We start from the raw sequence: 27,618 nt of genomic DNA on the forward strand, positions 1-27,618 counted from the left end.
AAACCAGTCTTTCAAAAAAGAACCTCTAATGCTCATGAATCCTCAAGAGTGATTTCCTTCTAAAATCTTGATTTACACACGGAATGACCTCCCCAAGGCTCTGCCAAACCCATATCCATCCCCTCTCCCTTCAAGGCCCAATTCAAGCCCCACCTTCCCTATGAAGCTTTGTCTGACCAACAGGTCCGCATGACCTCTTCCTCCTCTGAATACCCCTGGCACGGGGGTCCCCAATCCCAGGCCATGGGCTAGTACCTGTTCATGGCCTGTTAGGAACTGGGCTGCACAGCAGAAGGTAACTGGCGGGTGACCGTCTGAGCTCAACTTTCTGTCAGATAAGCGGGGCATTAGATTCTCACAGGAGTGCAAACCCTATTGTGGACTTGCCGCATGCGAGGGATCCAGGGTGCGAGCTCCTTATGAGAATCTAATGCCTGATGATCTGAGATGGAACACTTTCATCCTGAAACTACCCCACCCACTGCTCACCCCAACCCCTTGCCCCCACCCCCACCCCACCATGAAAAATTGTCTTCCATGAAACCTGTCCCTGGTGTCAAACAGGCTGGGGACTGCTGGCCTAGCAGATACAGTCTGAACTCATTTGGCTCTTAATATACATATATACCACCTTTAAACAATTCTTTATTTCTGTGTCCTCATTTCCAAGACTAAAATCACTAAGTCCTTCAGGACAGGCTCTGTTTGAGTTAGACAAGGTTATAATTTGCACCTAGCTCATGATGGCTTCTCCATCAACATTTCCTGTTGATTACTGATCGAGCCCCTATCAGAAGCAGATGAAAACTTGAGTTGATGGAACCAAAAGTGTCCTAGTTCCTGTGATGGTTAGCAGAATCTAGCACTTATCTAAAGACCTCAGAGTTTATTACCCTTTGAGTAATAAACCCCACAAATTGGAGACTCAGGTAGATTCAAAGCCATCAACACACTGGAAGAAATTTCTGGACTCAGTGAGCATCGGGATTTCCACAAGCTAAATTTTTGTTTAGGTTTTTGGTGTTTTGTTTTTCTCTTTTCTCTTTCTTTCTCTCTTTCTTTCTTTCTCCTTCTTTCTTTCTTTTTTTGAGACAGAATCTCGCTCTGTCGCTCAGGCTGGAGTGAAGTGTTGCGATCAGCGCACTGCAACCTCTGCCTCTCGGGTTCAAGTGATTCTCCTGCCTCAGCCTCCTCAGTAGCTGGGATTATAGGCGCGTGCCGCCACGCCCGGCTATTTTTTGTATTTTTAGTAGAGACGGGGTTTCACTATGTTGGTCAGGCTGGCCTCAAACCCCTGACCTCTTGATCCACCCGCCTCGGCCTCCCAAAGTGCTGGGATTACAGGCGTGAGCCACCGCGCATGTCTTTTTTCTTTTTTTGGGAGTGACTCCCTCTCTGTCGCTGGAGTGCAATGGCGCGATCTCAGCTCACTGTAACCTCCGCCTCCCTGGGTTCAAGCGATTGTCCTGCCTCAGCCTCCAGAGTAGCTGGGATTATAGGCGCGCACCACCACACCCGGCTAATTTTTGTATTTTTTAGTAGAGACAGGACCTGGCTAATTTTTGTATTTTTAGTAGAGACGAGGTTTCACTATGTTGGCCAGGCTGGCCTCCAACTCCTAGCCTCAGGTGATCTGTCCGCCTCGGCCTCCCAAAGTGCTGGAATTACAGGCGTGAGCCACTGTGCCCAGCCTTGTTTTCTTAGGTATTTAACTCAAGAGGCCAAGGAAGCAGAAACATCCACCCAACCTCTTTCTAGCATGAACAGCTCTTTATTCTGTATTGTCAAGTGGCTCTTGAAACACTTTTGAGACGTGGAGTAAAGACCAGGGGGCAGAGAAGACCAGGCTAACTCTTTCCCAACTCACTCTTAAGAAACATCAGCGACAGAGGAGCCCCTGGAAGACAGCAACAAAGGCTCAGCTGAGGATGCTCCCCAGCATTTGAAGGCTACCTGGGCAGACCAGGAGAATGGAAGCTCTGAGGACAACAACTTTTCTGAAACCCATAATGACAAAGACTCTGCAAGTGGCGGAGACACTCCAGCTTCTGGAGCAGATATGGAAGAGTCCAAGTGTGCAGACGACCGTCAGCGTATACCAACAAGTCCTCTCCTAGCACCTGCAGGAAAAGTAGAGAAAATCCCTGAAGAGGCAGAAGAAATAAAACCTAGTGAGCTCAAGGAGGATGAGGATGCTGAAGAGCCTGACCTGATCTGTTGTGGCCTTTGTATTCATGGTGGAAATCCCTAAAGGCAAGTGAAGGAGCCCTGAGAACATCCTCCAGGGAACAGACACCCTCTCCATAGCAGCCCCTGAGCCCACTGGGCTGAGCCCTCCATAGGCTGCTTTAGTGAGGGAGGGGCTGAGGTGCCGGTCAGGCTACCACATGCAGGATTCCGAGGGCCATGCAGCGCGTTCTTGTCTGCAGTACCACTTAAGCTCATTTGAGGGGATCCAGCCCTGCCCTCCATGTCTCCAGAAGACAACAGGGAGGGAGCTTCACCAGCTCAACATGAGCAGCCACCAGGGTTGATCATGAATCCCCCTGTTTCATGCCTCCTGGGAAAGGTGTGAGAAGGAGGGAGGCACCCCGAGGCTTCTTGCCACACAAGCAGCACCCGCAGCCCAGCATTGCACACCTGCGAGCACTCAGTAGGTCCTGGCATCAAGAAAGGGAAAGGCCAGGATCCAAGACCCGCTGGGATGTGCCCAGTCCCACGGACCCCCCAGCCTCCATGGAGCCCTTGGTGTCTGGGGTGGCCTCATGGCCCCATTTCTCAAGATGAGGTTGGAGGCTTCTGTGTGTAGAGAGCACTGGCTTGGGCATCAGTGGTTCTGTGTCTGTGTCAGACACCAACAAAGAAACCGTTGATATACATATTGTAGCAGGACAAGCCACAGACAAAACTCCTGACAGTGGATTAAAGAAGGAAGAAGTTTATTCGGCCGGGAGCGTTGGCAGACTCGAATCTTAAAAGCCGAACTCCCCAAAAAAGACATTCCTAGCACTTTTAAGGGCTTACAACTTGAAGGGGTCCATGTGAAAGGGTGTGATAGATCGAGCAAGCGTGGGGAACGTGACTGGGGGCTACATGCATCAGCTAACAGAACAAAAAGTTTTACAGTGCTTTCTCATACAATGTCTGGAATTTACAGATAACACAAGTAGTTTTGGTCAGGGGTTAATATTATTATTATTATTTTAACCACCAGGGCCGGGTGGTGGCGCCAAGGTCGTCTAGGTATTTATCTTACTTCTGTTTCTTTCTAACTTTTTGCTTTCTCACTTTTCTCCTGTCTTATAAACTAGGGAAAAGGGGAGGTGGGGAAGAAGCTGGGAGGGACAACAGGAGAAGTGGTGGTCTCATTCCATAGTATAAGCACATTTTTTTCAATAAGTCAACCTTAGCTTACTATAACTTTTTCACTTTATAAACTTAGTATTTTAACTTTTCAAAAAAAAAAAAAACAAAAGAAAACATCAGCGTATTACATATTTCCTCTTTAGACATCTGGACTCCTCTACAAAGAGGTGTCTATTTTTGATTTTATGGTGTCTAAGAACTTGGTCTCCCAGAGTGCCCTGTCCCCCAAAAGATGTTGAAAGCTGGCATTCTATAATCTACCCAGACTCTTCTGCTTTTATGTTAATTACAGCTGCCTGTAGAGAGAGTCCAGTCCCGTGAGCCCCATCTTCCGCTTGAAGCTGTTTGACAGGTCCCCTGTGTGGCTCAGGGCCCAGCCTTTCAGATCAGTTCAATAAAGCCCAGGGGTCTACTCCAAGGACACTAACCCATTACTTTCCAGTGCCTCGTATAATTACGTAGCCGACCCTAGAACGCCCTCCCCGCCTCCACGTCCCCTCTACATGAAGTCGCTAAGCCAAAAACTTCTCAGGTTTTTCCACAGGCCGTCGTCACTCCCTCTTTGCCAGGGCATTTGAGATTCTGGGCTAAGACTATTGGTTTCAGCATCTGGGATGTTTTCTCACAGCGGAGGACGCTGAATAGAAAACTGCCAGAAAGCGGGAGGGGTCCCCGGCAGCAGGTCCCGTTTTTTCTCCCCACCTGCCTCCCGGGTGCAGCGGCTTAGGCCACGACAGTCTCGACCCTGCGCACGGATTTTTTTCCTGCGTTCCATGAACCAGACATAATGATTCTAGTTTACATATTTAAGCGAAGGGGAGAAGAAACGCGACTCTCAGGACCCAAGGGGAGGCAGAGTTTTTCTGTCTCAAAGACCTCCAGTTAAGACATTTTTCTCCTGCAAAGCCTTTCCTACAATGATGGCTTAATCGTGTAATTATGTAAACCAGTTACAACCTGGATAGCTAAAACTAAAAAAATCAATTCCCTACGCCCGAGCCAAGCCAGCTCCCCCTCGCCGCGCCGCATCCCAAACACCCCACGCTCGCTCAGCAACCGCCAGGTTTCGGTTCAACCGAAAACCACGGGAAGTGGGAGGAGCTACTGGCTCAAGGGAGGGAGGCGGGACTTGATCTCCGAGCAACGGCCCCGGTGACTGGCCACCCTTCTGCAGCCGCCACCAATGGGCAGGCGCCCTGAAACGTTCGGCGAGCCGACTGCGGCTGCGCGGGGTATTCGAATCGGCGGCGGCTTCTCGTTTGCGGTTCAAGTTTCGCCGCTGCCGGCCAGCGTCCTCTGGTCATGGACACCCCGGAAAATGTCCTTCAGTAAGTGTCCGTCTGGTGGGGTGCGGAAGCCCAGGGGGCTGGGGCGCCTGGGGTTCGGGCCCGGCCCGCCCCAGACCTGCCTTCTTTTGCCCCCTTCGCCCCCTTCCTGGGTTTGGAATGTGTCCCACCCAGCAAGGCCGTGGGCTGCTTGAGAGCCGGCGAGGGAGGGCTCCGGCACCTTGGGTTCCGCTGAGGCCCGGCGCTTGTCCGCCCATCTGCGCCACGGTGGCCGTTTGGAGCAATCTGGATAATTCGTTAGGCCCTCAGAGCTCTCGTTTATTCTTTGTAAGGAATCCCCTCCTGACAGTTCAACCTAACAAAAATCCTGAACCTTGTGTTTAGATTTTATGATGTTTTCAAAGTCACGTATTTAACAATTCGACTACAGTAGGGAACGAATTTAAAGTTGCTCTCCTATCCATAATCTCACTGCTATTTTTTAAAAGTTTGAATACAGTGTACTTTAAGAAAAAAAATTGAAGAAAAAATAGCTTTGCTCATTATTGAGTGATGTGTGCCAACCTGCTAACATCACTAACTCTTTAAAGTTCCCACGCGTTTGTTTTATGACTTAGATGATTTACCCAGACTGTTACTTAAAGGCATTTAAAACAATTAAGTCATAGGTGCAGGAAGTAAAACTGGTCCGTTTTATCAGTTCTTTGGGATCAGAAGACCGAGATTGTTAAATACAGTCAAAACAAAAATCCATTTGCTCTAAGACTTTTTCTGTAGCCTTCAACCTAGCCAGCAAATTATTTTCTTTCAGACGTCCCCCGCCCCTTTTTTAAAGGGAAAGCAGATATTCCTGGTCCTATTTTGACTTAGTAAGTCAAAAGATGAATTTGCTTTAATGAACTGGATGTTTTACTATTACCGTGTATTTAGGTCATTTTACTAGAGAAATGTGGTTGGTGTTAGAATATGAAATGTTTACCTTGGGCGAGCCTACTAGACATATTTTGGAAGAAAGGTTCTGAAATAGGGATTTGTCCCTCTGCTATAAGGCATGAGGGACATTCAAAATTCAGAATTATAATTTTTTTTTAGTTTTAAAAATAAGCAATACGTTTATATGACTAAAAAAAGATTTAGAACAGTATTTACCGAGAACTCCTGTACCTGACTGCTGTCCTACTCTGTCACATGTAACCGTTTTTCTAGTTTCTTTTTGGAAATATAAATATTTACATTATTATAATATATTAAATGTCTGCATGTTTGTATACATTTTTTGCCTTTACCACACATAAAATATAACAGTATATACACTGCTCTTTTGCCTAACAATATCCCTGGAGATCTCTACCAATACCTAAAGTTCTTTCTTATTCTTTTTTTTACAACTGTGTAATATTTCGTGTACCCTAATTGATCTAAGCAGTCAACTATTTATAGACACAGGTTGTTGACAATCTGTTTCAAATAGTGGCACGGTGAAAAATCTTGTACATAACATTTTGCGGATTCACATGTGTATGTGTCTTCTAGATCTGCAGAAGTGGTTTGTTGGATCAAAAGCAAATCAGTCCAGTTTTGGTAGATAATTCCCTTGGCAGGAATTGAGCACATGCCCACCTACAAGCAAGATGTGACAGAGAGCCTGCTTTCCACTGCTGCACCTACACAATCTTTTCACATGTTTTTTAGTTTTGCCGATCTGATGAGTGAAAAATTGTATCTCAGCGAAGTGAATTTCTGTCTGTTATGAGAGACTGAACATTTTTCATGTTTGTGAGCCATGTATGTTTTTCTGTGATTGTGAAACTGAAGGACACGTTCTGATGGAAAGATCTGTTCAGGATTTGAATTTTACCTTCTTATCAATAAGATGGGAAAAGAGGTTTCAGCACCTATCCAACTCTTCTAGAGATTTCTTAAGTTTTTGAGATAGAGGAATTTATATTATACTTAGCCATCCGGTGGTTCTTAACAATCTGGGAAAATTAAACGTAAATTATAAATGAATGAATGTTGTAAAAGCGCTTAAAGTGGGTACTATGACTCAATAATTTTTTTGCATTCTTGGGCGTATTTTGGGGGAAAAAAATCTGAAACTAAAGAAGTATTTTACATGAAAATACTGGCTTTATACACAACCGCTTGGAGATATATCCATAGCAAATATAAAAATACAAGGTCTATAGTGTAAATGTGGCCCATAGAGATGTTTAGTTGCCTCTATAAATTGTGTCAACATGTAAGGTTTAGGAGACTCATGCACAGATCTGGATTCCAGGCTTCTCTTCAGGAATCCGATCTGGTGTCCCTTGAGCCTCTCACGTTTAGGATGCTGTGCAGAGTTTGCCCCTTTCTATGAGGCACGTGGTCTCCATTTTGCTACTGTGCCTACCTAGGTACTTCACTTCCTCAGGTCATCTCCCTTGCCTCTGTAGGGATGACTTTACAAGTCCTGTTTTATAGTATATTTTAGTAAATATTTCAAGGTTTTCAAGACATTTTATATTTATTTAAGTATAGAGTCCATATTTTATATAAATCCCTTAGTAATGGGGTTGAATTTTGAATTTAAATGGTGGGGTTTTATAAACTATTTTTCTTTATATATACCATAATCATCTTCCCATTAGAATGCATGTAAGCTTTTTGAGGTGAATGATTCTATAGTTGCATAGGTTATGCATATTGCAGACAACATTATATCTTTCTCTTCAGCATTGTCTCCTAAAAATGCAAGTAATTGGCTGGGCATAGTGGCTCACGCCTGTAATCCCAGCACTTTGAGAGGCCGAGGCGGGCAGATCACGAGGTCAGGAGATCGAGACCATCCTGACTAACATGGTGAAACCCCGTCTCTATTAAAAATACAAAAAATTAGCCAGGCATGGTGGCATGTGCCTGTAGTCCCAGCTACTTGGGAGGCTGAGGCAGGAGAATCACTTGAACTCGGGAGGCAGAGGTTGCAGTGAGCCGAGATTGCGCCACTGCTCTCCAGCCTGGGTGACAGAGCAAGACTCTGTCTCAAAAAAAGCAAGTAATTTAGTGGCTTTTATTATGCTATAAATAATTCATACAGGTCATTATTAGAGCATTAATTGGTAAGCCATTGTATTTTTATTTCTGATTCATATTTTACCTAAAATAAAAGAAATTTTAAGTAACAATCTGGAAACTAGAATACAAATAAATTTTTAAAGGAGTTATGTACCAGGGTCCTAAGATTATCATTGCATCAACATTTGCACCAGGGTCCTAAGATTGTAATTGAGAGTAAGATTTCATACAGAGCTTTCTGACAGCGAAGATAAAAATATTACTAGATAAAACCCGTGGACTATTTAATAATAAGCAGTGAAAGTTCATTTGAAGCCTATCTCTATTAATTCAGAGCCCGGCTCTCCGAATTAAAAAGAGATAGGCTTCAAATGAACTGTCAATCGTGTCAGAATCTCAGATGACAATGTCAGGTGCTCCTGGAACAAGAGGCTCCTGGAACAGGAGCACCTGACATTGTCATCTGAGATTCTGACACCATCGATAGAAGAGAATCAGGCAAGTGTGTATCACCCAGAGGAAACCTCCACCTTTACTCGTAAGCTCTCACAACTGTATCCCTGAAACTCTCATTTCTCAAATGTTAATATTCTCTATAATAAGTATTTACAAATAGGGATTAGGTGAAGTTCAAAAGATTTCTCAAATACTAGACACATAATGCACAGTTTTGTAACATTTTTCAAACATGGGTGATCATGGAGTCTTTCTTTTGGGGTATAATGTTCAACTTCTGGTAAGGTAAATATCCTTTGGAATATATTAATAGTTTAAGAAACACTGCTCTATAGATAATAATTTAGATCATTAATAAAAATACCTGAAACATTTATTACTGTGTCTTAGAGTTTGAGGACATAGAGAAAAAAAATACAGCTGCTGCCCTCAGGAAGCTCTTGGTTCAGGTGGGAAACAATAAAACCCTTGAAACATGCCATGCTAAATGCTGTGACAGAAGCAAAGATTCTTGGAACTGGGAAATGTTTGAAGTGAGTTTTGGAGATGACCAGAGTTCTTGTGGTGAGGCAGAGGAGGTTGTTTCCTGGGGAAGGAGCAGAACGTAGAAGAGCACCGAGGAGTGAAGAGAAAGGGACTACCTCTTATGTCCTTTCAGTTGTATATATTTAAGCTCACAGGATCTTACATAAGGTTTTCAGTTCAGTTGATAAATATGTAATTATGTGATTATAAATTGTTGCTGTTGTTTTACAGTATGAATATCAACCACTTTTACTTGCTGTGAGTCAAGCAAAACTGAACATGGTGGGATTTTTATTAAAGAAAAATACAAATGTAAATGCAGTTGATTCATTTAACAGGTACAGACCTTAGTTCTTGTTGTGTTGTTTTTAAACCTGAGTGTCATTTTAGAGTGGTAGCAGTCACTCAAGTCAGAAATGTTACATTAATAAGAAGACTAACTTTTAATTATTGGGATATTTTACCCTCCATGTATATGGAGGTGGGAAACAATAAAACCCTTGAAACACGCCATGCTAAATGCTGTGACAGAAGCAAATATATATATATAGTGTTTAATTAAACGCCTAGCACATGCTTATCATCATCATTAACTGAAGCTACGACTACTACCATTAGCATTCCTATTAATATTGTTTTAAGCCTGTAGATAGCTCTTATCTGACCCCTTAGCTGATTTTGCATTACAATATATGATATCAGACTAGGGAAGAAATGAATAATTCTTCACTTAAATTTGCCTACTGTAGATAGGTGGCCTGAGCATAGTTTCTTGCCCATCAAAGGACTTTAAGTTAGCAACTTTATGTCATACCACAGTAGGACAAGAGGCTTCCTTTTTGTTCCTTGCTTTTAACCTTTGTGGTAATTTACAAAGATAAACCCTTGAGCACGCAAGATGCTTGTTTATTAGCACAGGTAATTGGGTTAATTCTACATGGACAGGCAACATGTTTGATAAAGTATATAAACTTAGCTTTTAAAATGTCATTAAAGTTTTTAATTACCTCTCTGTTATTTTAGATCAGCCCTCATACTTGCTGTTAATCTTGGAGAAAAAGATATAGTCATTCTTCTTCTGCAGCACAATATTGATGTGTTTTCTCGAGATGCATATGGAAAGACTGCAGAAGATTATGCAATTGAGGCTAAGAATAAAATGTAAGTCTTTACATAAAAAGGCTAGTGAACACTAAATTGAAGTTTAAAATAATTGTAACAATTGCATCTTATATATCGGGTGAGATTTCATAGTTTGGTTCAGGTAGTTTTCAAGTGGCAAGTTTTCAAATTTTTAAGTTTTCAAGAGTTCTGCAACTTCGTCAGCCAGAAATCAAGCAAAAGACTAGATAAGTAGCAGTAGGTGCAGGATTCTTGATATTGAAACCTTTAGGACTTTTCTCCTTAGGGATTCCAATGTTGTTCATTTTATTTCAAGTATAACCCCTATGCATAGGATAAAGTAGTTTCACATCTTTGATTTTTCTAATTAGTTACTTGGGTCTTAAAATGTCCAGTTTATCAAAAAATCTTGTGCTGTTTACTGGGGACCATCTACTATAGCCTGATCCTTGAATTTTTCAAGAACCTAAGGGGTTCCCTAAGTCCAAGGAAGACAATCAGTGTCTATAAGTCAGAAGGAGAAGGGGAAAGGACATTGTAATCATTGCTTTGTTTTCATTGATTCTGTTGCTGCTTTCTTGCCATTGAAAGTACTCTTGCAGTCTGGTAATTATTAACTTTTGCCGCCAGGATGCCCTTTCTGTTTGAGATCCCTCAGTCTTCATGTTGATCCATAAAAGGGCTTCAAAGTTACAACTACTTTTTTTTAGTGCACATGCACATTATTATATGCTCAGCCATTGTTTCCAAAACAGCAGAACCTTGCTCTGTTAGCTGGATATTCTAACTTTATCAACATACATACTGAGCAAATTGACACTTTCACCCACACTCAAAACCTGATGTAGAGCCCACATTTTAACCTGGGCTTCTAGACCTTCATGGTGAGTTATTTTTGGGGTCCCTTTTTTTGTTTGTTTGTTTGCTTTCTCTTTAGAGCAAACATTAGTTGGGATAGTTCTAAACCATCAGAGATATTCAGATAACATTGTAGAAAGAGATTACAGTTTTTATTTTTATTGCTACCAGATCTGTACCCTGAGACTTTTTAAATAAACAGTGTAAGAGCTTTTCTCAGGTAGTGGAAGCTTCTATGCCATCCTTCCTTAGAGTAGGAGGCATCAACTTGTGGTTGGCCCCTCAAGTGATCTGTTTTCTGTAATAATGAATATCTCTCATGCTGCTTGCATCACTATCTCGTTTTTAAAATATTTTCAATTTCTACCTCACAGGAAGCCATTCATTAGAATTATCTGAGTCTCAAGTTGGTTAGTTAGATTTAACAGAGCTAACCCTTCATCCATGACTTATCAGCATTTATATGTAAAAGTAAGGCTTTGTGCTTGCTTTGGCAGCACAAATACTAAAATTGGAACAATATGGAGAAAATTAGCATGGTGAAACATTTCATATTTTGCAGTCACGGGAAGGTCACTTGACTGCTGGCTAGCTAAGTCATAGTTTGAATCAAAACAAAATGGGTGGCACATTATATTAGAATTGTGATTTTTCACTACAGAAACGTTTGTGTAAGGTGATCTATAAACTGAGAATGGAGATAAGTAACACATGGGGTGTCGTGTAAATATTTTGTTAGTATGTATCTTGGAAATGAGAAAATGTCAACTTTCATCTACTTCATGGAACTTAAAAAAAATGAAAGTTGGGTTTTGTGTTCCATGTCAGTTGGAGATAATGTCACTGATGGAGATTAACCATCATTCTAGCAAACATCTGCTGGTTCAGTTAGAGTCTGTAGAGAAGTAACAGTGGTAGCCCAAGCCAGATCTTGACATGTTAGTTTTCTGCCCTTGGAATTTGATGAGCTCAATAATAATGAACAATCGTGTTACCTATTTTAATGAAATAATGTATTCATAAATAAATTTATTTACAAATTATGAAATAGTTGAGATGCCCTGAATTATAAGCCACAAATAATACAACAATAAGCAAAATTTGGACTTAACAACATTTTTCTTAAACTGAAGTATTTGAATATTAGAACCTATGAAAAAATACACATTGGGTTTGATTTGGGATTTCAAAATAGTTTTAGCAATAAAGTTCAAGAACAAATTCTACTGCTTTACTATTTCTTTGTGAATGTTAAAAATGCTACTTCATTAAACCTGTATAACAACCTAGTGAAAGAAGGCAGTAAAATCTAGAAGAAGCGATTGTCCTGCCTCAGCCTCCAGAGTAGCTGGGATTATAGGCGCGCACCACCACACCCGGCTAATTTTTGTATTTTTTGTGCCTAAGAGAAGTAACTCGTTTAAGAGCAAATACCTGTTGGCTATAGAACCAGGACTTACCAGTAAGAGCCAGGAAGGTGACTTTCCATTATGTCAAGCTGATGTGAGACAGTTTGCTGAGCTATACTGCCTTCACTTCATGAGTACTTCACCTGTTTTTATTATTTAATTAGAAAGGTACTAAGAAGTTTGTAGAGCTTACAGAAGAGAAGTGTATAGGATAATTAACGTCTTGATATTGTTTAAAATACTCTAATAATTTAGTATATTTGGTAAGTGTTTTTGATAATAGTATTAAAATATTAATTTCATTTATTAATTTTTATGCATAGCATTATCATACTATTTCCTGAATACAAAGAAGAAAAGAAATCTAAAGAGCTTTCTATAAATAGCAATCCAGGTAGATTTCTGATAGTGAATTACTCTTGATGGTACTACCATAGATGAAAAAGAATAAGGATGTTTTGATTACAAAAAAGCAGTTTAAAAAATCACTGTTTAAATTGCACACATTTGAAAAATACTTTCTTACTAGTCTAGATTTCATAATTATTTAAAAAGTTAATTGTATGTAATTTATAATCTCAAATAACATTGTTTGACAAAATTATTATTTAATTATGGTTCCTAATATTTTAGATGATCTTTTTGTGTAAATAAGAACACAAATTTTTAAATTATTATGTTGTATGTTTTCTTTATAGTCACATTATAATGAATTAGACTTTTTATATAATTAGAACTTCTATTTAATTTGTAAAATAAATTCTTTGCAGTTAGTAAATGAACAATAACTACAGTTAACCCTTGAACAACATGGGATTTAGTGCTGCCAATCCCCATGCTGTTGAAAATACATATTTGGTATGTTATATATATTATATATTGTATTCTGAGTACAAGAAAGTAAGCTAGAGAAAGGAAGCTTTTGCAGTAAAGCTGTGGTTTCCTTGTAGTTCAGTCTTTGAACTGCTATCAGTATAGTGTGAGGTATTCACCCATCCGTGGTAAAATAAGTAAATAAGTTGCATTTACTCATTTTAAAATGTTGGTCTTTATCTTGCCCTTATGCCTTGTTTGTTTTGCTTAATTTTTTATTTATAAAAAAACAGTAATAGTTGGTAGGGAATTTTTTTCCCATGAAAGCCATCAGTGAAGAGGCCATGTTGATCTAGGAAATATAAACATACTTATTTGGTGGCAGTAGATATATAAAACAGAAGCAGAAAAGAGGTACAGTTAATATGATTTAGTGAACATTGAATGTAAAACATTAGTGGGGAGAGAGAAATCTTGGATCATTCATAGGTTTCCAGGTTGCGTACTGGCCTTTATACTGCACATGAGAAAGGAGTAGGATGTGTTCACTGAATGGAGAAGTACAGCTGGTCAACAGGGAAGAATAACTTCCCTTCCCTACAACTCTGAGGTTGGAGATGCAGACGTAGAATGATGTTATTACAATTATTAGGCAGAGTCATCGATCTCAATGAGCTGTCCATGATGCAGATGTAGAATGAGAAGGCATCCAGTGACAAAACCCTGGGAATGTCAACATTTCCACCCCCCGCCCCCAGGAAAAAAAGAGTTGGTAAAGGAGAATGAGCAGTGGCTAGAGAAAAGTAGGAGAGGAGTCAGAGGAAGTGATATTGCAAAAATAAAAAATGTGAGAATTTTAAGGAGGGAGCATCAATTCTAACAAGTAAGATTACTAAAAAGCCAATTAGATTTAACTTTTAAAAGCTCTTTGGCGGTACTCTTTTCAAAAGAACCATTTTTGAGGTGTAATGTGGGCTATTGATGTGATTGGTATGTCTGGTGTCCAAATATGCAGGAAGAAATCTACCAAGATCCTGCGTAACTCTTTTGTAACTGCAGAAGCTACGTGCACAGGGTCAGGGAAAATGGTCTTGACTTCTGAGAACGTGTGCCCACAGTTTTACAGAATTGTCAAAACCTAAGGGTAATGTGTGAGAAAAACTGTGGTCTTCTTATCTGCTCCTTGTGGAAATACTTAGTTTGTACTGAAATCCCTGATAAGTTCTTCTGGATGCATTCTGAAACAAAAGTCTGGCAGCAGTAACTGGAACCAGCTTGTCCAAAGCACATACATCCCGACTCCCTCCAACATGGAATCATAACACAGCCGCATTTAGTGAGTTTCAAGTTTCAATCAGAAGTAGTCTACAGACGAGCAGTTTGGAGAAGCTGACATCTTTTATATAATGTCATGGAGAAAAATATAAGGTGATATGCTAAGTACAGCAAGTCTCTGTGTTCTGGGACACTTTGTTTTAGTGCAATTCCCTTTTCATGACCTCTTCTAATATCTCTGCTTTTACTGTTTTCTTTTGAATTTCATCCCTAAAGAAAATATTGTTAGAACACATTTTCAACAGGTATTTTTGACAACTACATATGATTTTCTTTTAAGAGAATTAGCTACCTATTCTAAAGTATATCTGGTATTCTATTAATCTTTAATGCTAAACATCTTTATATCTTTAGCACAATGACAGTGTAAGTGATGATGGCCCTTTAAGATTTTAAGTTTCTTTTAAATTTTTAAATTAAGACAAATTTTCAAACTTGACATAGTTTTAATGTAAAACACTTTTCTGATATTATATTTCTTCAAATATTGGTACTATTTGGTCAGTTGGATTACCGCGTTTTTAACCATCTACATAAAACTTTCCTGGATTTTTTTTTTCTTGAAATTGAGTCTTTTGCTGTTTCCCAGGCTGGAGTGCAATAGTGTGATCATAGCTCACTGCAGCCTCAAACTTCTGAGTTCAAGTGATCCTCCTACCTCAGCCTCCTAAGTCGCTGAGACTGCTACAAGCATATGCCACCACACGCAGCTGACTTTTTTAATTTTTAGAGACAAGGGTCTCTCTCTGTTGGCCAGGCCAGTCTCAAACTTTTGGCTTCAAGAGATTCTCCTGTCTCAGCCTCCCAAAGTGCTGGAATTATAGTCACGAGCCATCGTGCTGGTCCATAACTTCCTTTATTCCCCAAAATGAGTTTAAAGTCCTATTGGCCCTTAATAATAAAAACCCACTGTTTGGGAGGAGAAGTGGATAACTCATCCTACATTTTCAATGCAGTTCTTGACTTTTTGACCTGTTCTGTCAAAAACATCTTTAACAGATGATTTTTAGTTTTAATAGATATATTTAGTTTTGTAAGAAGTTAAGAAAAAAGATTAGAAACAAGTTAAATGAGCTCTATGATTGGTAGTACAGTATTATACTCTATCCAATGGCTACATATATTTCTATAATTATCACAGTGACCTGAAAGATGCAAATTATTTTATGTATGTTTTTACTAATTTTTTTTTTTTTTTTTTTTTTTGAGACTGAGTCTCACTCTGTCACCCAGGCTGGAGTGCAGTGGTGTCATCTCGGCTCACTGCAACCTCCGCCTCCCGGGTTCAATCAATTCTCCTGCCTCAGCCTCCCAAGTAGCTGAGACTACAGGTGTGTGCCACCACGCCAGGCTAATTTTTGTATTTTTAGTAGAGACGAGGTTTTACCGTGTTAGTCAGGATGGTCTTGAGCTCCTGACCTCGTCATCCGCCTGCCTCGGCCTCCCAAAGTGGTGGGATTACAGGCGTGAGCCACCGCGCCTGGCCTACTAATACATTTTAGAGACAGGGTCTCACTCTGTTTCCTGGGCTGGAGTGCAATGGTTATTCACAGGCACAATCTCCACTGCAGCCTCGAACTTTTGATCTCAAGCAATCTTCCTGCCTCAGCCGTTGGAGTAGTTGGGACTACAGGTGCGTGTCATTGCACCTGGCCTGATCCCCAATTATTATAAAAGAAATCTTGCTGAGTTGAAGACAATTGACTACGATCTTTTTGTTTCTCTTCTAGAAGCTTTCATACTATGGGATATATTTTTAATCATCCATATTCTCAATTTTTTATTCTGGTTATAATAGGATTGCTGCTTGTTTTTCATTATTTTTTGGCATACTTATTTCTATTCCTTTATGGATTTATTCATGTGGAAATACAGGAATCTCAAGGGCAACTGTTAAGGAAAACAGATTAGGGAAAGGTATTCTATAAACAGCCTTCTGATTGTAGTCACAGGTCACATCACCTTAAAGAAAACTAATTTCATATAAGCCATTATGTGAGGGTTTCCCAAGACCACCTCTGTGTTTGGTGATTCACTTGGAAGGACTCAGCAAACAGTCCTACTCTGGGCTTTGATTTGTTACAGTGAAAGAATACAAAGTGAAAATTGGCTCAGGGCAAAGGGGCATGTGGCAAGTCCTGGGGAGCCGGGCACAAGCTTCCGGGAGCCCTCTCCTGTGGCGTCACCAGGATGTGCTGAATTCTTGCAGCTACGAATTTTGACAGCACATGGGCAGTGTTGTCTACCAGTGTGAGTCTGACTAGAGACTTACACAGTGTCCAAGGTTTTTATGGAAGCTGGTTGCATAGGCATTCTCTCTCACACACACACAAATTCCACACTTCCAGAAGAAAAGCAGCTGTTCAGAGTCAGCCACATTGTTTATGCAAACAGTTTAGGTACAGTGAGCTACTTTTCTCAGGAAATGGTGACAAACCTTTAAAATGCAAATTTCCAAACACCAGCGAAGGGCCAGTTTTGCATGTAAGCCTTTCTAAGAATGACAGTCTTATGACTGTTATATGAATTATTTTCTTCACAGCAGTTACAGCCCCAACTTAATTTTAGTGTCTTAAAAATTCTATTTAATAGTGAATAACGTGGTGATATAGCATGGTGCTTATTTCATTTGCGTCAGTTGCAACTTATTATGAAATGTTAAGTTTCTGTGCTGTTAGATTTTGGAATTTTGGTGAATATTTAACAGGTTTCTATACATAAGTTACTATGGCAATATTAGGTAATTATAATCTGTTCTTATTTGATTAACCTTTCAGTAAAATGGTTAGATAAAATAAGTAATGATTTCTGATTTAAAATTAAAATAAAAAATTTGTTTCATTTTAATTATATAGATGGTTCAGTTTTGTTTTATATTTTGTTAAATTTCTGTTTAAAATTATGAAATTTAAAAAATCAATCATTTATCAGTTATTTTCTTGCGTATTAATACAGTTAAGTTATTTGCTTTATGTACTTTTATATACTATAATTCTGGAGAGAATATTCATATTGTGTTTCAAATTGAGTACATCTTGCTATAATATATGGTAATAGAAGATTCAGTGACAATCTTTTTAAAAAATTAATAACTTTAAGAGCAGTTTTATATTCTCAGCAATATTGAAAAGAACCTAGATTTTTCATATACCCCATCCCCCCACACATGCATAGCTCCCCCCATTATCAATATCTCCCACCTGAGTGGTACATTTGTTACAACTGAGAATCTCACATTGATGCATCATAATAATCACCCAAAGTCCATAGTTTATATTTAAGTTCACTCTTGGTATTGTACATTCTATAAGGTTGGACAAATGTATAATAAATGTACCCACCATTGTAGCATCTTAGAATACTTTCATTGCCCTGAAATTCCTCTCTCTCTTTTTTTATTTCTCCCTCCCAATGAACCCCTGACTACTAATATTTCTTCTGCTGTCTCCGTAGTTTTGATATGTCCAGCATAGTCATATATTGAGGACAATATTGTGGGTATCTTTTTCAATATTAAAAAACATAAATTTCCAAGATAATTGAATGTATTCAATTAAGCTATCCATTGTGCTTTTTTGCTTTTAGTTGCTTATTTATGTAGGATCTAATGGCATATGCTTTACATGTTGAAAAAGCATGATTTATATAGACATTTGCCACATAATGGGGAGGGTTGAGGAAAATGACTTCATGCTGTGTACTACACAGACTAACTGGATCATCCTTCTCTGTGAGATGGGTCCAGATAGACTAGCAGTGGAAAGGGACAATCTCAAGAGGTTGTGCTTTATAAAACTGGAGTCAGAAAGTCTTTCCTATTTACCTTGCAGTTGGAAATAAGACCAGCTAGTGAATACTATAGGCATATAAATATGTTTCTTATTCACCTTCTTTCTTTGAGGGATCAGTTTGAAAACAGTCTATATTATTATAACATGGCTCACTTATAACTAGGTTCTCCATCATGAAAAATGCCAAGAGAGTCATACTATTTTGTTTACGTAAAGTGACGTAGATTTGTTGTTGTTGTTTGCCCAGTAGGTGGTGGGACAACTGTTGGCACATCTTGGTAGCTCCAGTGAGTTTATGGTTCTTTTATGTATATTTTTTATATTAGGTAGTACATACTCCCTGGCAACTTGCCATACCTTTCCAGTGTTTCTTTATAAGCTTCTCTCTGACAAGCAGATAAGACTCAGATTGGATAAGCTTTTAAGGGAGTGATCTTTTCTGTGTGTGTTTTTTTATAGGAGCTAAAATGAAAGCTGAATTTCAGCATTGTTTGTGCCCTACATAGGGTGAATGAATAGCTAGAACTAAGCAAACTTACCAGAATCTTCCCTAGGAGAGGATTAGTGAGAGTAAGGACACTGATCTCTCTTAGGCTCTTGTGCACTGGCAGCTGAAAAGTCTTTGCAGGGATCCTTGACCCTGGTCTGTACCCTGTGTTTTGCCATAGAATAGAGTACAGTTTTCATAGACCTAGATTTTTTGAATTAGAGTGCTGTATCCTACAGTAAACATTTTAATCTGAAGAGGTGGAGAAACTGTTGTGTTTCAACAAAATAAGTACAGTAATTTCCTCTTATACATGGGGGATACATTTCAAGACCCTTAGTGAATGCCTGAAAACATGAATAGTGCTGAACTCTATGTGTGCAATAATTTTTCCTATACATACCTATCTATAATAAAATTTAATGCATAAATTAGGCACAGTAACAATAGCTAATGGTAAAGTAGATCAATGTAACAGTATACTGTAATAAAAGTTATGTGACTGTGAGCTCACAGAATATCATGTACTATAGTCACCCTACTTTCTGCACTGATGTGAGATGATAAAATGGCTATGTGATAAGTGAGGTGAATGCAGTAGGCATTGCCATGTAGTCTTAGGCTACTATTGACCTTCTATTTGACTATATGTCAGAAAGAAGATCATCTGCTTCAGGTGATCTTGGATCCGTGAGCCATGATGATATTGTTGGTTGGATGTGAGGAACAGATTATGTCAATGACTAATGAGCAGATATCATATATAATGTGTATGCACTTGACAAAGGGATGATTCACATCTTGGGCAGACTGGGATGTAATGGCTTAATGGCTCAAATTTTGTCACACTACTCAAAATCGTATGCAATTTAAAACTTATGATGTATATACATCTGGAATTTTATTTTTGGACCATGGTTGACCATGGGTAACTGAATCTGCAGTCAGTAAAACCACCAATGTCATATTATGAAATATATATTTGGTCTTCAACACCATTTTCTGTCATACAACTCCTAAAATCCTCAGAATTTCCAACATGATGTCATTTGTATGCTAATGATTGACTCCTGGCAGGCAGCCTCCAGATGGCTTCAGGGTGTGGCCCATCATCAGAAAGATCAGGGTGTGATTAGAGGGTTGGGACTTCCAGCCCCACCCCTCACCTCCTGGGATGTGAGAGGGGCTGAATGTTCAATTAATCAGTCATGCCTATGTAATGAAGCTTTCATAAAATCCCAAAAGGATTGGATTTGGAGAGCATCCAGGTAGCTGTGTTCAGCTACCTGGATGCTCTCCAATACATGAAGGCGTACGGAGAATAAATGGATGTTCCCAGAGGGTGAGTGCCCTGGGAGGACATGGAAGCATGTTACTTTCCCCCCATATCTTGCACTATGCATCTCTTTATCTGTATCCTTTAATATTCTTTATAAGAAACCGGTAAATGTGTTTCCACGAGTTCTCTGAGCCACTCTAGTAAATTAATCAAACCAAAGAGGGGGTCCTGGGAAACCCAACTTGAAGTCCAACTGGAAGTTGATTAGAAGTTCTGGAGGCCCAGACTTGTAACTGCTGTGGGGGAATAGCCTTGTGGTACTGAGCCCTCAACCTGTGGGATCTGACACAATCCCCAAGTAGATAGTGTCAGAATTAGAGGGCACCCATCGGAATTGATTGTTTGCTTGTTGCTGGGGAAAAATACGTATTTGGTCACAGAAATCTTCTGTGTTGATGATTGTTGTTGCGGTGTGAGAGAAGAGGAACATCATGTTGAATATGTGTTTTCTAAACATACAGCACATAAGGGGGACTGCTGTATACTGTGTTCTAGCTACTCCTGGTTCATTTGTCCAGAAATCATGTTCTTTGACACTGTCTGCTCATTATATTGATTCTGCTAATGATGCCATTTTCTGTCAGTCTGATATGATTCTGTTAGGATTATGGCTATTTTATACTGAGGTTCACTTGTATCAAATTTTGATAAATTCTATTCTTTGCATTTGATAAATATATGTTAAGCACATAAGACGGGAAATAAGATTTCTTAATTCATTAGTTGCCTACAAATAGTATAATTAATAATTTTAGTATAGCCTCCAAGTATGTTTCTAAAGAACTGCTTTGTAACAAATCATGAGAGTCTCTGTAATAAAGCATCAAAGTCTTACACTTTTTTTCCTACAAGGTCTAAAGCATGTACAAAAGTATGCATTTTTTTTTTTTTTTTTGAGATGAAGTCTTACTCTGTCACCCAGGCTGGAGTACAATGGCACGATCTCGGCTCACTGCAACCTCTGCCTCCTGGGTTCAAGTGATTCTCCTGTCTCAGCCTCCTGAGTAGCTGGGATTACACACGTGTGCCACCTCACTTGGCTAATTTTTTTTGTATTTTTGTAGAGATGAGGTTTCACCATGTTGGCCAGGCTGGTCTCGAACTCCTGACCTCAAGTGATCCACCCGCCTCGGCCTCCCAAAGTGCTGTGATTACAGGCGTGAGTCACCGCGCCCAGCCTGCATGATTTTTTTTTTTTAAATAAACATAAGAGTCTTGTTATGTTGCCCAGACTGGAGTCTCATAAATATATATATATATACACACACACATATATACACATATATATGTATATATATGAGATTATAGGAACAAGCCACTGTGTATATATACATACACATACGTGTGTGTGTGTGTGTGTGTGTGTATGTGTGTTTATACATATAGTGTGGGTATATGCCCAGTAATGGGCTCGCTGGGTTAAATGGTATTTCTGGTTCTAGATTCTTGAGGAATCACCACACTGTCTTCCACAATGGTTGAACTAATTGACACTCCCACCAACAGTGGAAAAGCATTCTTTTTTCTCCACATCCTGTCCAGCATCTGTTGTTTCCTGACTTTTTAGTGATTGCCATTCTAACTGACGTGAGATGGTATCTCATTGTGGTTGATTTGCAGTTCTCTAATGACCAGTGATGATGAGCTTTTTTTCATAAGTTTGTTGGCTGCATAAATGTCTTCTTTTGAGCAGTGTCTGTTCATATCCTTCACCCACTTTTTGATGAGGTGGTTTGTTCTTTTCTTGTAAATTTGTTTAAGTTCCTTGTAGACTGTAGATATTAGCCCTTTGTCAGATGGAGAGATTGCAAAAATTTTCTCCCACTCTGTCAGCTGCCTGTTCACTCTGATCATAGTATTGGAAGTTCTGGCCAGGGCAATCAGGCAAGAGAAAGAAATAAAAGGTATTCAAACAGGAAGAGAGGAAGTCAAATTATCTTTGTTTGCAGATGACGTGATTGTATACTTAGAAAACTGCATTGTCTCAGCCCCAAGTCTCCTTAAGCTGATAAGCAACTTCAGCAAAGTCTCAGGATACAAAATCAATGTGCAAAAATCACAAGCATTTCTATACACCAATAATAGGCAAACAGAGAGCCAAATCATGAGTGAACTCCCATTCACAATTACTATAAAGAGAATAAAATACCTAGGAATACAACTCACAAGGGATGTGAAGGACCTCTTCAAGGAGAACTACAAACCACTGCTCAAGGAAATAAGAAAGGACACAAACAAATGGAAAAACATTCCATGCTTGTGGATAGAAAGAATCAATATTGTGAAAATGGCCATACTGCCCAAAGTAATTTATAGATTGAATGCTATCCCCATCAAGCTACCATTAACTTTCTTCACAGAATTAGAAAAAACTACTTTAAATTTCATATGGAACCAAAAATAGCCCATATAGCCAAGACAATCCTAAGCAAAAAAAAAAAAAAAAAAAAAAAAAAACACAAAGCTGGAGGCATCACACTACCTGACTTCAAACTATACTACAAGGCTACAGTAACCAAAATAGCATGGTACTGGTACCAAAACAGATATATATAGAGACCAATGGAACAGAACAGAGGCCTCAGAAATAATGTCATACATCTACAACGATCTGATCTTTGAGAAACCTGACAAAAACAACCCATGGGGAAAGGATTCCCTATTTAATAAATGGTGTTGGGAAAACTGGCTAGCCTTATGCAGAAAACTGAAACTGGACCCCTTCCTTACACCTTATACAAAAATTAACTCAAGATGGATTAAAGACTTAAATGTAAGACCTAAAACCATAAAAACCCTAGAAGTAAACCTAGGCAATGCCATTCAGGACAGGCATGGGCAAAAACTTCATGACTAAAACACCAAAAGCAATGACAACAAAAGCCAAAATTGACAAATAGTATCTAATTAAACTAAAGAGCTTGTGTGCAGTTTTATTTGGGAGTGTGTGTGGGGTACCTCTGATTTTTAAAAATGAGAAAATAAGTAGTCATGCTTTCCTGACTGTGGTAGACATAGCCTTTTAAGACAGTGATTCTGAGCTGTTATGGTCTTAGGGTTGTCTGTACTACTGACACTTATTGACGACATGTAACCAAGAGCTGGAATTAAATTACAAAAAAAAGAAATCACCCCAATGCACATTAAAAACCTCTTACAACATATGTGCACATTCATACGTAACAGATGGATCCTGATTTTGTGTATTAAAATCTTGTAGAAAAGTTTAGACAGTGCACATAATGACTACAACTTGGTCTTTGTAAAATCCGTGATATGTATTTCAGATCTATCCACACTGACCTATTGAGGTATTTCTTGATGTATTGTATGGTCTCATGATATGCCATGTGATGACTGCAGCATATTTAATTAAGGTCTCTCCATGCTGATACCATATGGACATAAATATGATGACATACCAACATGGATATGCTTATGTGGTTGCTTTTATTGATGTGTACTATATTAGAAATGAAACAGAAGTATTGGAAATCCTAGCAAGCATAGCTGTATCTCTCCCATGGCTGTGTTGATTGCAACTGTTTCCCCCTTAAAGCATGTCTTTTTGACATGTCCTGACTCTGAGAAAATCCAGTGTGTGCTTTTCAGAGAATAACAGTAAGGAGTGGAAATGGCCAGTGGTCAAAGTGTTACTTGTCCTCTCGGCTCCCCCTCATGAATGTTAAGCTCTAAACTACTCAGGTCACAATTTAGAACCCCTTTGTTGATCCCTATAGAGTGTTCCCGAATGTCAAATGGCAAATAGACCCTTGATGAAGGAACACCCTGTAAAGCCATATTGCTCTGGTTTTTCTGTGTGAATGTGGGTTTGTGTGTGTGTGTATTTTTTTATCTTCTGAAACTGTAAATAGAATTTTCATTACAAATGAAAATATTTCTGTTCCATATTTATTTCCTGTCTCATGGCACTCTGCTCTTCTTCAATCTAGTAAGGATCTCAGCGTGTCTTATTTATACCTGCAAAAAATTATGTCAACGCTTCATTTTTCAGGTCAATGATGGACATGTTTTCAAGTCTTCACAAGTTATTTTTGAAGATGCTGGTGTGTCGAGGAGAGACGGTGTCATAGTAGTTAAAGAAGTTTTAAAATAGGTTATGTTCAATAACATTTCAGAGCCCATTTCTCTGGAAGGCGTAGACATAGTGGTGTTATGCGTAAACATAAAATGGCTCCACAAAGTCTTGTGTATATAAAAGTGTTCATATCCTGGAAGATTCTAATTTACTGCTCAGTAATGTCTTCTGGAGAGGAAAATAGGTAAGATAGGCTGCTGAGCCTATGATAATAACTCATAATATGAGGTGAAAGCATAGAGACAAAATGAGAGACGATAGATACTCAAACCGATGTGAGTGAAGAACAGCTGTGAAACAGTGTCTATGGGAGAGAGAAGGCCATGGGGCTGCTTTTGTGAAGAAGGAATTTGTACACGTTAGTCAAGTGTCTGACACATTTAACATTTTAATGAAGTAAAACCTTATCTTCACATGGGTCAGAATGGGATTGTACAGATGTCACAATACAGTGGTGGTGAGAATAATGAAGAAATGAATGTGGAGGGCAAAGAATGAAGTCCACCAATATGGATATTAGATTTATGAACAAAAAAGGGTGTATGTCAAATTGGGCAGATGTAAACAAAGAAAGCAGCTAGCTAGGTAATTTGGAGATTTCTGATGAGGAGACTTGTGGGGAGTCACTTAATGGAAAGTAGAAGTTAGAAGGATGAGGGTGACCCACAGTGTCTCATTTGTTCTCCCTAGAAGTTTTGCACATCAATGATTTGTGTTTCATTCGTGTCAGTTAGCATATTGGGATGCAGCTTAATCTAGAAAAAGTTTTTTTTTTTTCTTTAGGAAAGCTGTGTTTGCCGAGGTAGTTATTTCATAAAAGGACCTGAGATAACTCTATGGTATATCATATCAAACAGCTTTTAGGAACAAGGAATCAAAGAATGCATTTCTTGAGTACTGAAAGGGTAACTGCCAATAATTTTGGCAATCATGACATATATATATACATATATATATATTTGGTTGGTTATTAATAAGAAAATAAGTCTCTGGTTAGAGATTTTGTTTAGTTTATTTTCATGGGAATCTGGTTACACATTACTTCTTTGACATGTATGTTTTTGCAAAAGTGGATGAAGAAACAGCAAGAGGGCAAATCCAGGAACTGTAGGAATATCAGAAGCCTTCATGAGTATAAAGAAAATGATTTTTTGAATTATGACTAAGTATAAGTGAACTCACTTCTGATGCATTTAGAATATTTGCACAAAAGACGATTTGATTTTGGCTGCATTGAAGCTGCACGTTCTGATTCAGCACGCCTGAGATTCTTTATTTGTAATAAGTTCTCGGGTGACCCTGATGCTGCTGGTCCTTGGCCATGATCTGAGTACTAAGATTATAGACTTCGCTACACTGAAATTGGGAAGAAGAACCATTGGAGAGCAGTTCAAGACATAACTACTGCTAAATAAAGAGGAAAGAAGTGGTGGGAATAATTTATGAGAGTTATATACAAGTGTTGATACTAGTTAATCAAATGAAATTCATTTGAACTAATAAGGTAACATCAAACACTGAATTACAATTTTAAGCAATAGAAATTATGGACAATTTAACATACTATAGGGAGAGGTATAGGTTAGATGTTAGAGTGTAAACCTAATTTTTTAATGTAGTTGTAGTTATTCTTTATGCCTTGGGGTTTGTTGTAATTCAGTAAAAGTCTTTCTTAATTCTGAGATTTGAAAAAAATTATCTAATGGTTTCTTTTTTGCTTTCATGGATTCACTGTCTTCAGATACATTTTTAAACTTTGGGAAATTTATGCTTTATGAGGTTTGAGGTTTTGACTCAACTTTTTTTTTTCCCAGTTAGATATCCAGTTATGGCAACCCTCTCATTGTATAAATGTACAGGTTATTATTAAATTTCAGAAGCAATCATAATAAGTTATACTATTGGGTAGTAGTTACAAGTTTTCTTTGTTTTTGTTTTGTTTTGTTTTTTTGAGATGAAGTCTCGCTCTGTCGCCCAGGCTGGATGCAGTGGCGCGATCTCGGCTCACTGCAACCTCTGCCTCCCGGGTTCATGCCATTCCCCTGCCTCAGCCTCCCGAGTAGCTGGGACTACAGGAGCTCAGCACCACACCCGGCTAATTTTTTGTATTTTTAGTAGAGATGGGGTTTCACCGTGTTAGCCAGGATGGTCTCGATCTCCTGACCTCGTGATCCACCTGCCTCGGCCTCCCAAAGTGCTGGGATTACAGGCGTGAGCCACTGCGCCCGGCCGTTTTCTTTGTTTTACTTAGATTTCTGATACTCATGAGAAAGAAGAAGACCTGCTGCATGAAAACCACTTGATGCAAGATGAAATTGCCAGGCTCAGGCTGGAAATAGACACAATAAAAAACCAAAGTCACTCATCAGAAAGAGACCAAGAGCTTGCTTTTCAGAGGACAGTAGATAAATGGTGTCATTTACAGGAAAATTTGAATTCTCATCTTCTGATTCTTTTTCAGCAACTTTCTAAAGCTGAGAGTAAGTCCAGGGGCCTCGAAACTGAGCTCCATTACACAAGAGAGGCTCTGAAAGAAAAGGCTTTGGTTTTTGAACACGTACAAAGAGACCTAAATCAAATACAGTGTCAAATGAAGAACATTGAAAAAATGTACAAAAATGACCAAGATCAAATAGAAAAACACATAGAAAAGCAGCAAAGATTATTATGTCAACTACAAAGACAAAATATGTTGTTTCAACAGCAACTGGATGATGCTCGCAACAAAGCTGACAGTCAAGAAGAAAACAATTAATATTCAAGCCAAATGTGATGCTAAAGTACAAAACCTTCAAGCTGAGTGCAGAAAGCACCATCTTTTGCTAGAAGACAATAAGTTGATCAATGAATGTAATCATTTGAAAGAAAATGTCAATATGAAAAAGAGAAAGCAGAAAGAGACATAAGTATCAAAAAAATAAGTATTTTCAAACTTCCTGAAGTAAAATTTAAAGTAATATTTGGTACAGCTAAATGTTGAATCTAGTTGAATATAAAAAAGGATACATATGATAAATATATCTGCTATATCAGCTTAGAAACATTCCTTGTTTCCAGCAAGTCAAAGTTAGAACTGAGAGATGCTTTCCTCTGATTAAAGTCAATGTGTCGCTTATGAAATTTTAAGTTATAAAATGTTAATATAGATGAAAATAATGTCTTATACTGCTGAAATAGCAATATTAATATATTTATATTGCCACATTTTATGACCATGATAAATCAGATATATGGAAATGCTCATACCTAATATGGTATTTTGAAATTGATTCAATTAAGTGGGTGGGGTACTTTGACAGTTAATTTCAGATTTCCCAGATGACCTGTATTCCCTATTTCATAATTATTTTTCTTCAGTAGCTTTAAATATATCTTAGTTGGTACAATTTTGTTTTTCTTCATGTCAATTTGACTTAAATCTGAAACTATTAGACTTAAATCTGAAACTATTTCAATCTTAAATTATGTGTAGATATGATCATTCCATTCTTTAAAGGCATCTAATTTTACTTATAATACGGGGAAAATGCGGCAAATTTTAGCCAAACCATGTTTGATTTAATCTTCCCACTGACATTTATAATTTACTTTCAGTTTTTTAAATTAAAAATTCGTTCATAATTTTTATTTCAAGGCTCAATTACTATCATTTGGATATAACTTTGTCCAGGACAA

General features: G+C 38.7%; 1 protein-coding gene and 1 pseudogene across 3 annotated transcripts in view; both read left to right on the forward strand.

The window, feature by feature from the left end:
- The first annotated feature begins 1,093 nt into the window (after positions 1 to 1,093).
- Positions 1,094 to 27,618, forward strand: part of LOC129030383 (ankyrin repeat domain-containing protein 36B-like) — a 32,529-nt gene continuing 6,004 nt past the window's right edge. For 2 of the 3 annotated variants that reach the window (XM_054475657.2, XM_063648551.1), the window contains exons 1-3: positions 1,094 to 4,694; positions 8,922 to 9,028; positions 9,714 to 9,851. In XM_054475657.2, the coding sequence (XP_054331632.1) occupies positions 8,970 to 9,028; positions 9,714 to 9,851 (197 nt within the window). In that variant the 5' untranslated portion in view covers positions 1,094 to 4,694; positions 8,922 to 8,969. The remainder of the gene's footprint in view (positions 4,695 to 8,921; positions 9,029 to 9,713; positions 9,852 to 27,618) is intronic. The other variant, XM_054475658.2, reaches the window with a different exon arrangement.
- LOC134737780 (ankyrin repeat domain-containing protein 36B-like) lies at positions 9,860 to 27,564 on the forward strand (annotated as a pseudogene).

This window comes from Pongo pygmaeus, chromosome 12 (genome assembly GCF_028885625.2).
Source record: "Pongo pygmaeus isolate AG05252 chromosome 12, NHGRI_mPonPyg2-v2.0_pri, whole genome shotgun sequence".
Classification (NCBI taxonomy): domain Eukaryota; kingdom Metazoa; phylum Chordata; class Mammalia; order Primates; family Hominidae; genus Pongo; species Pongo pygmaeus.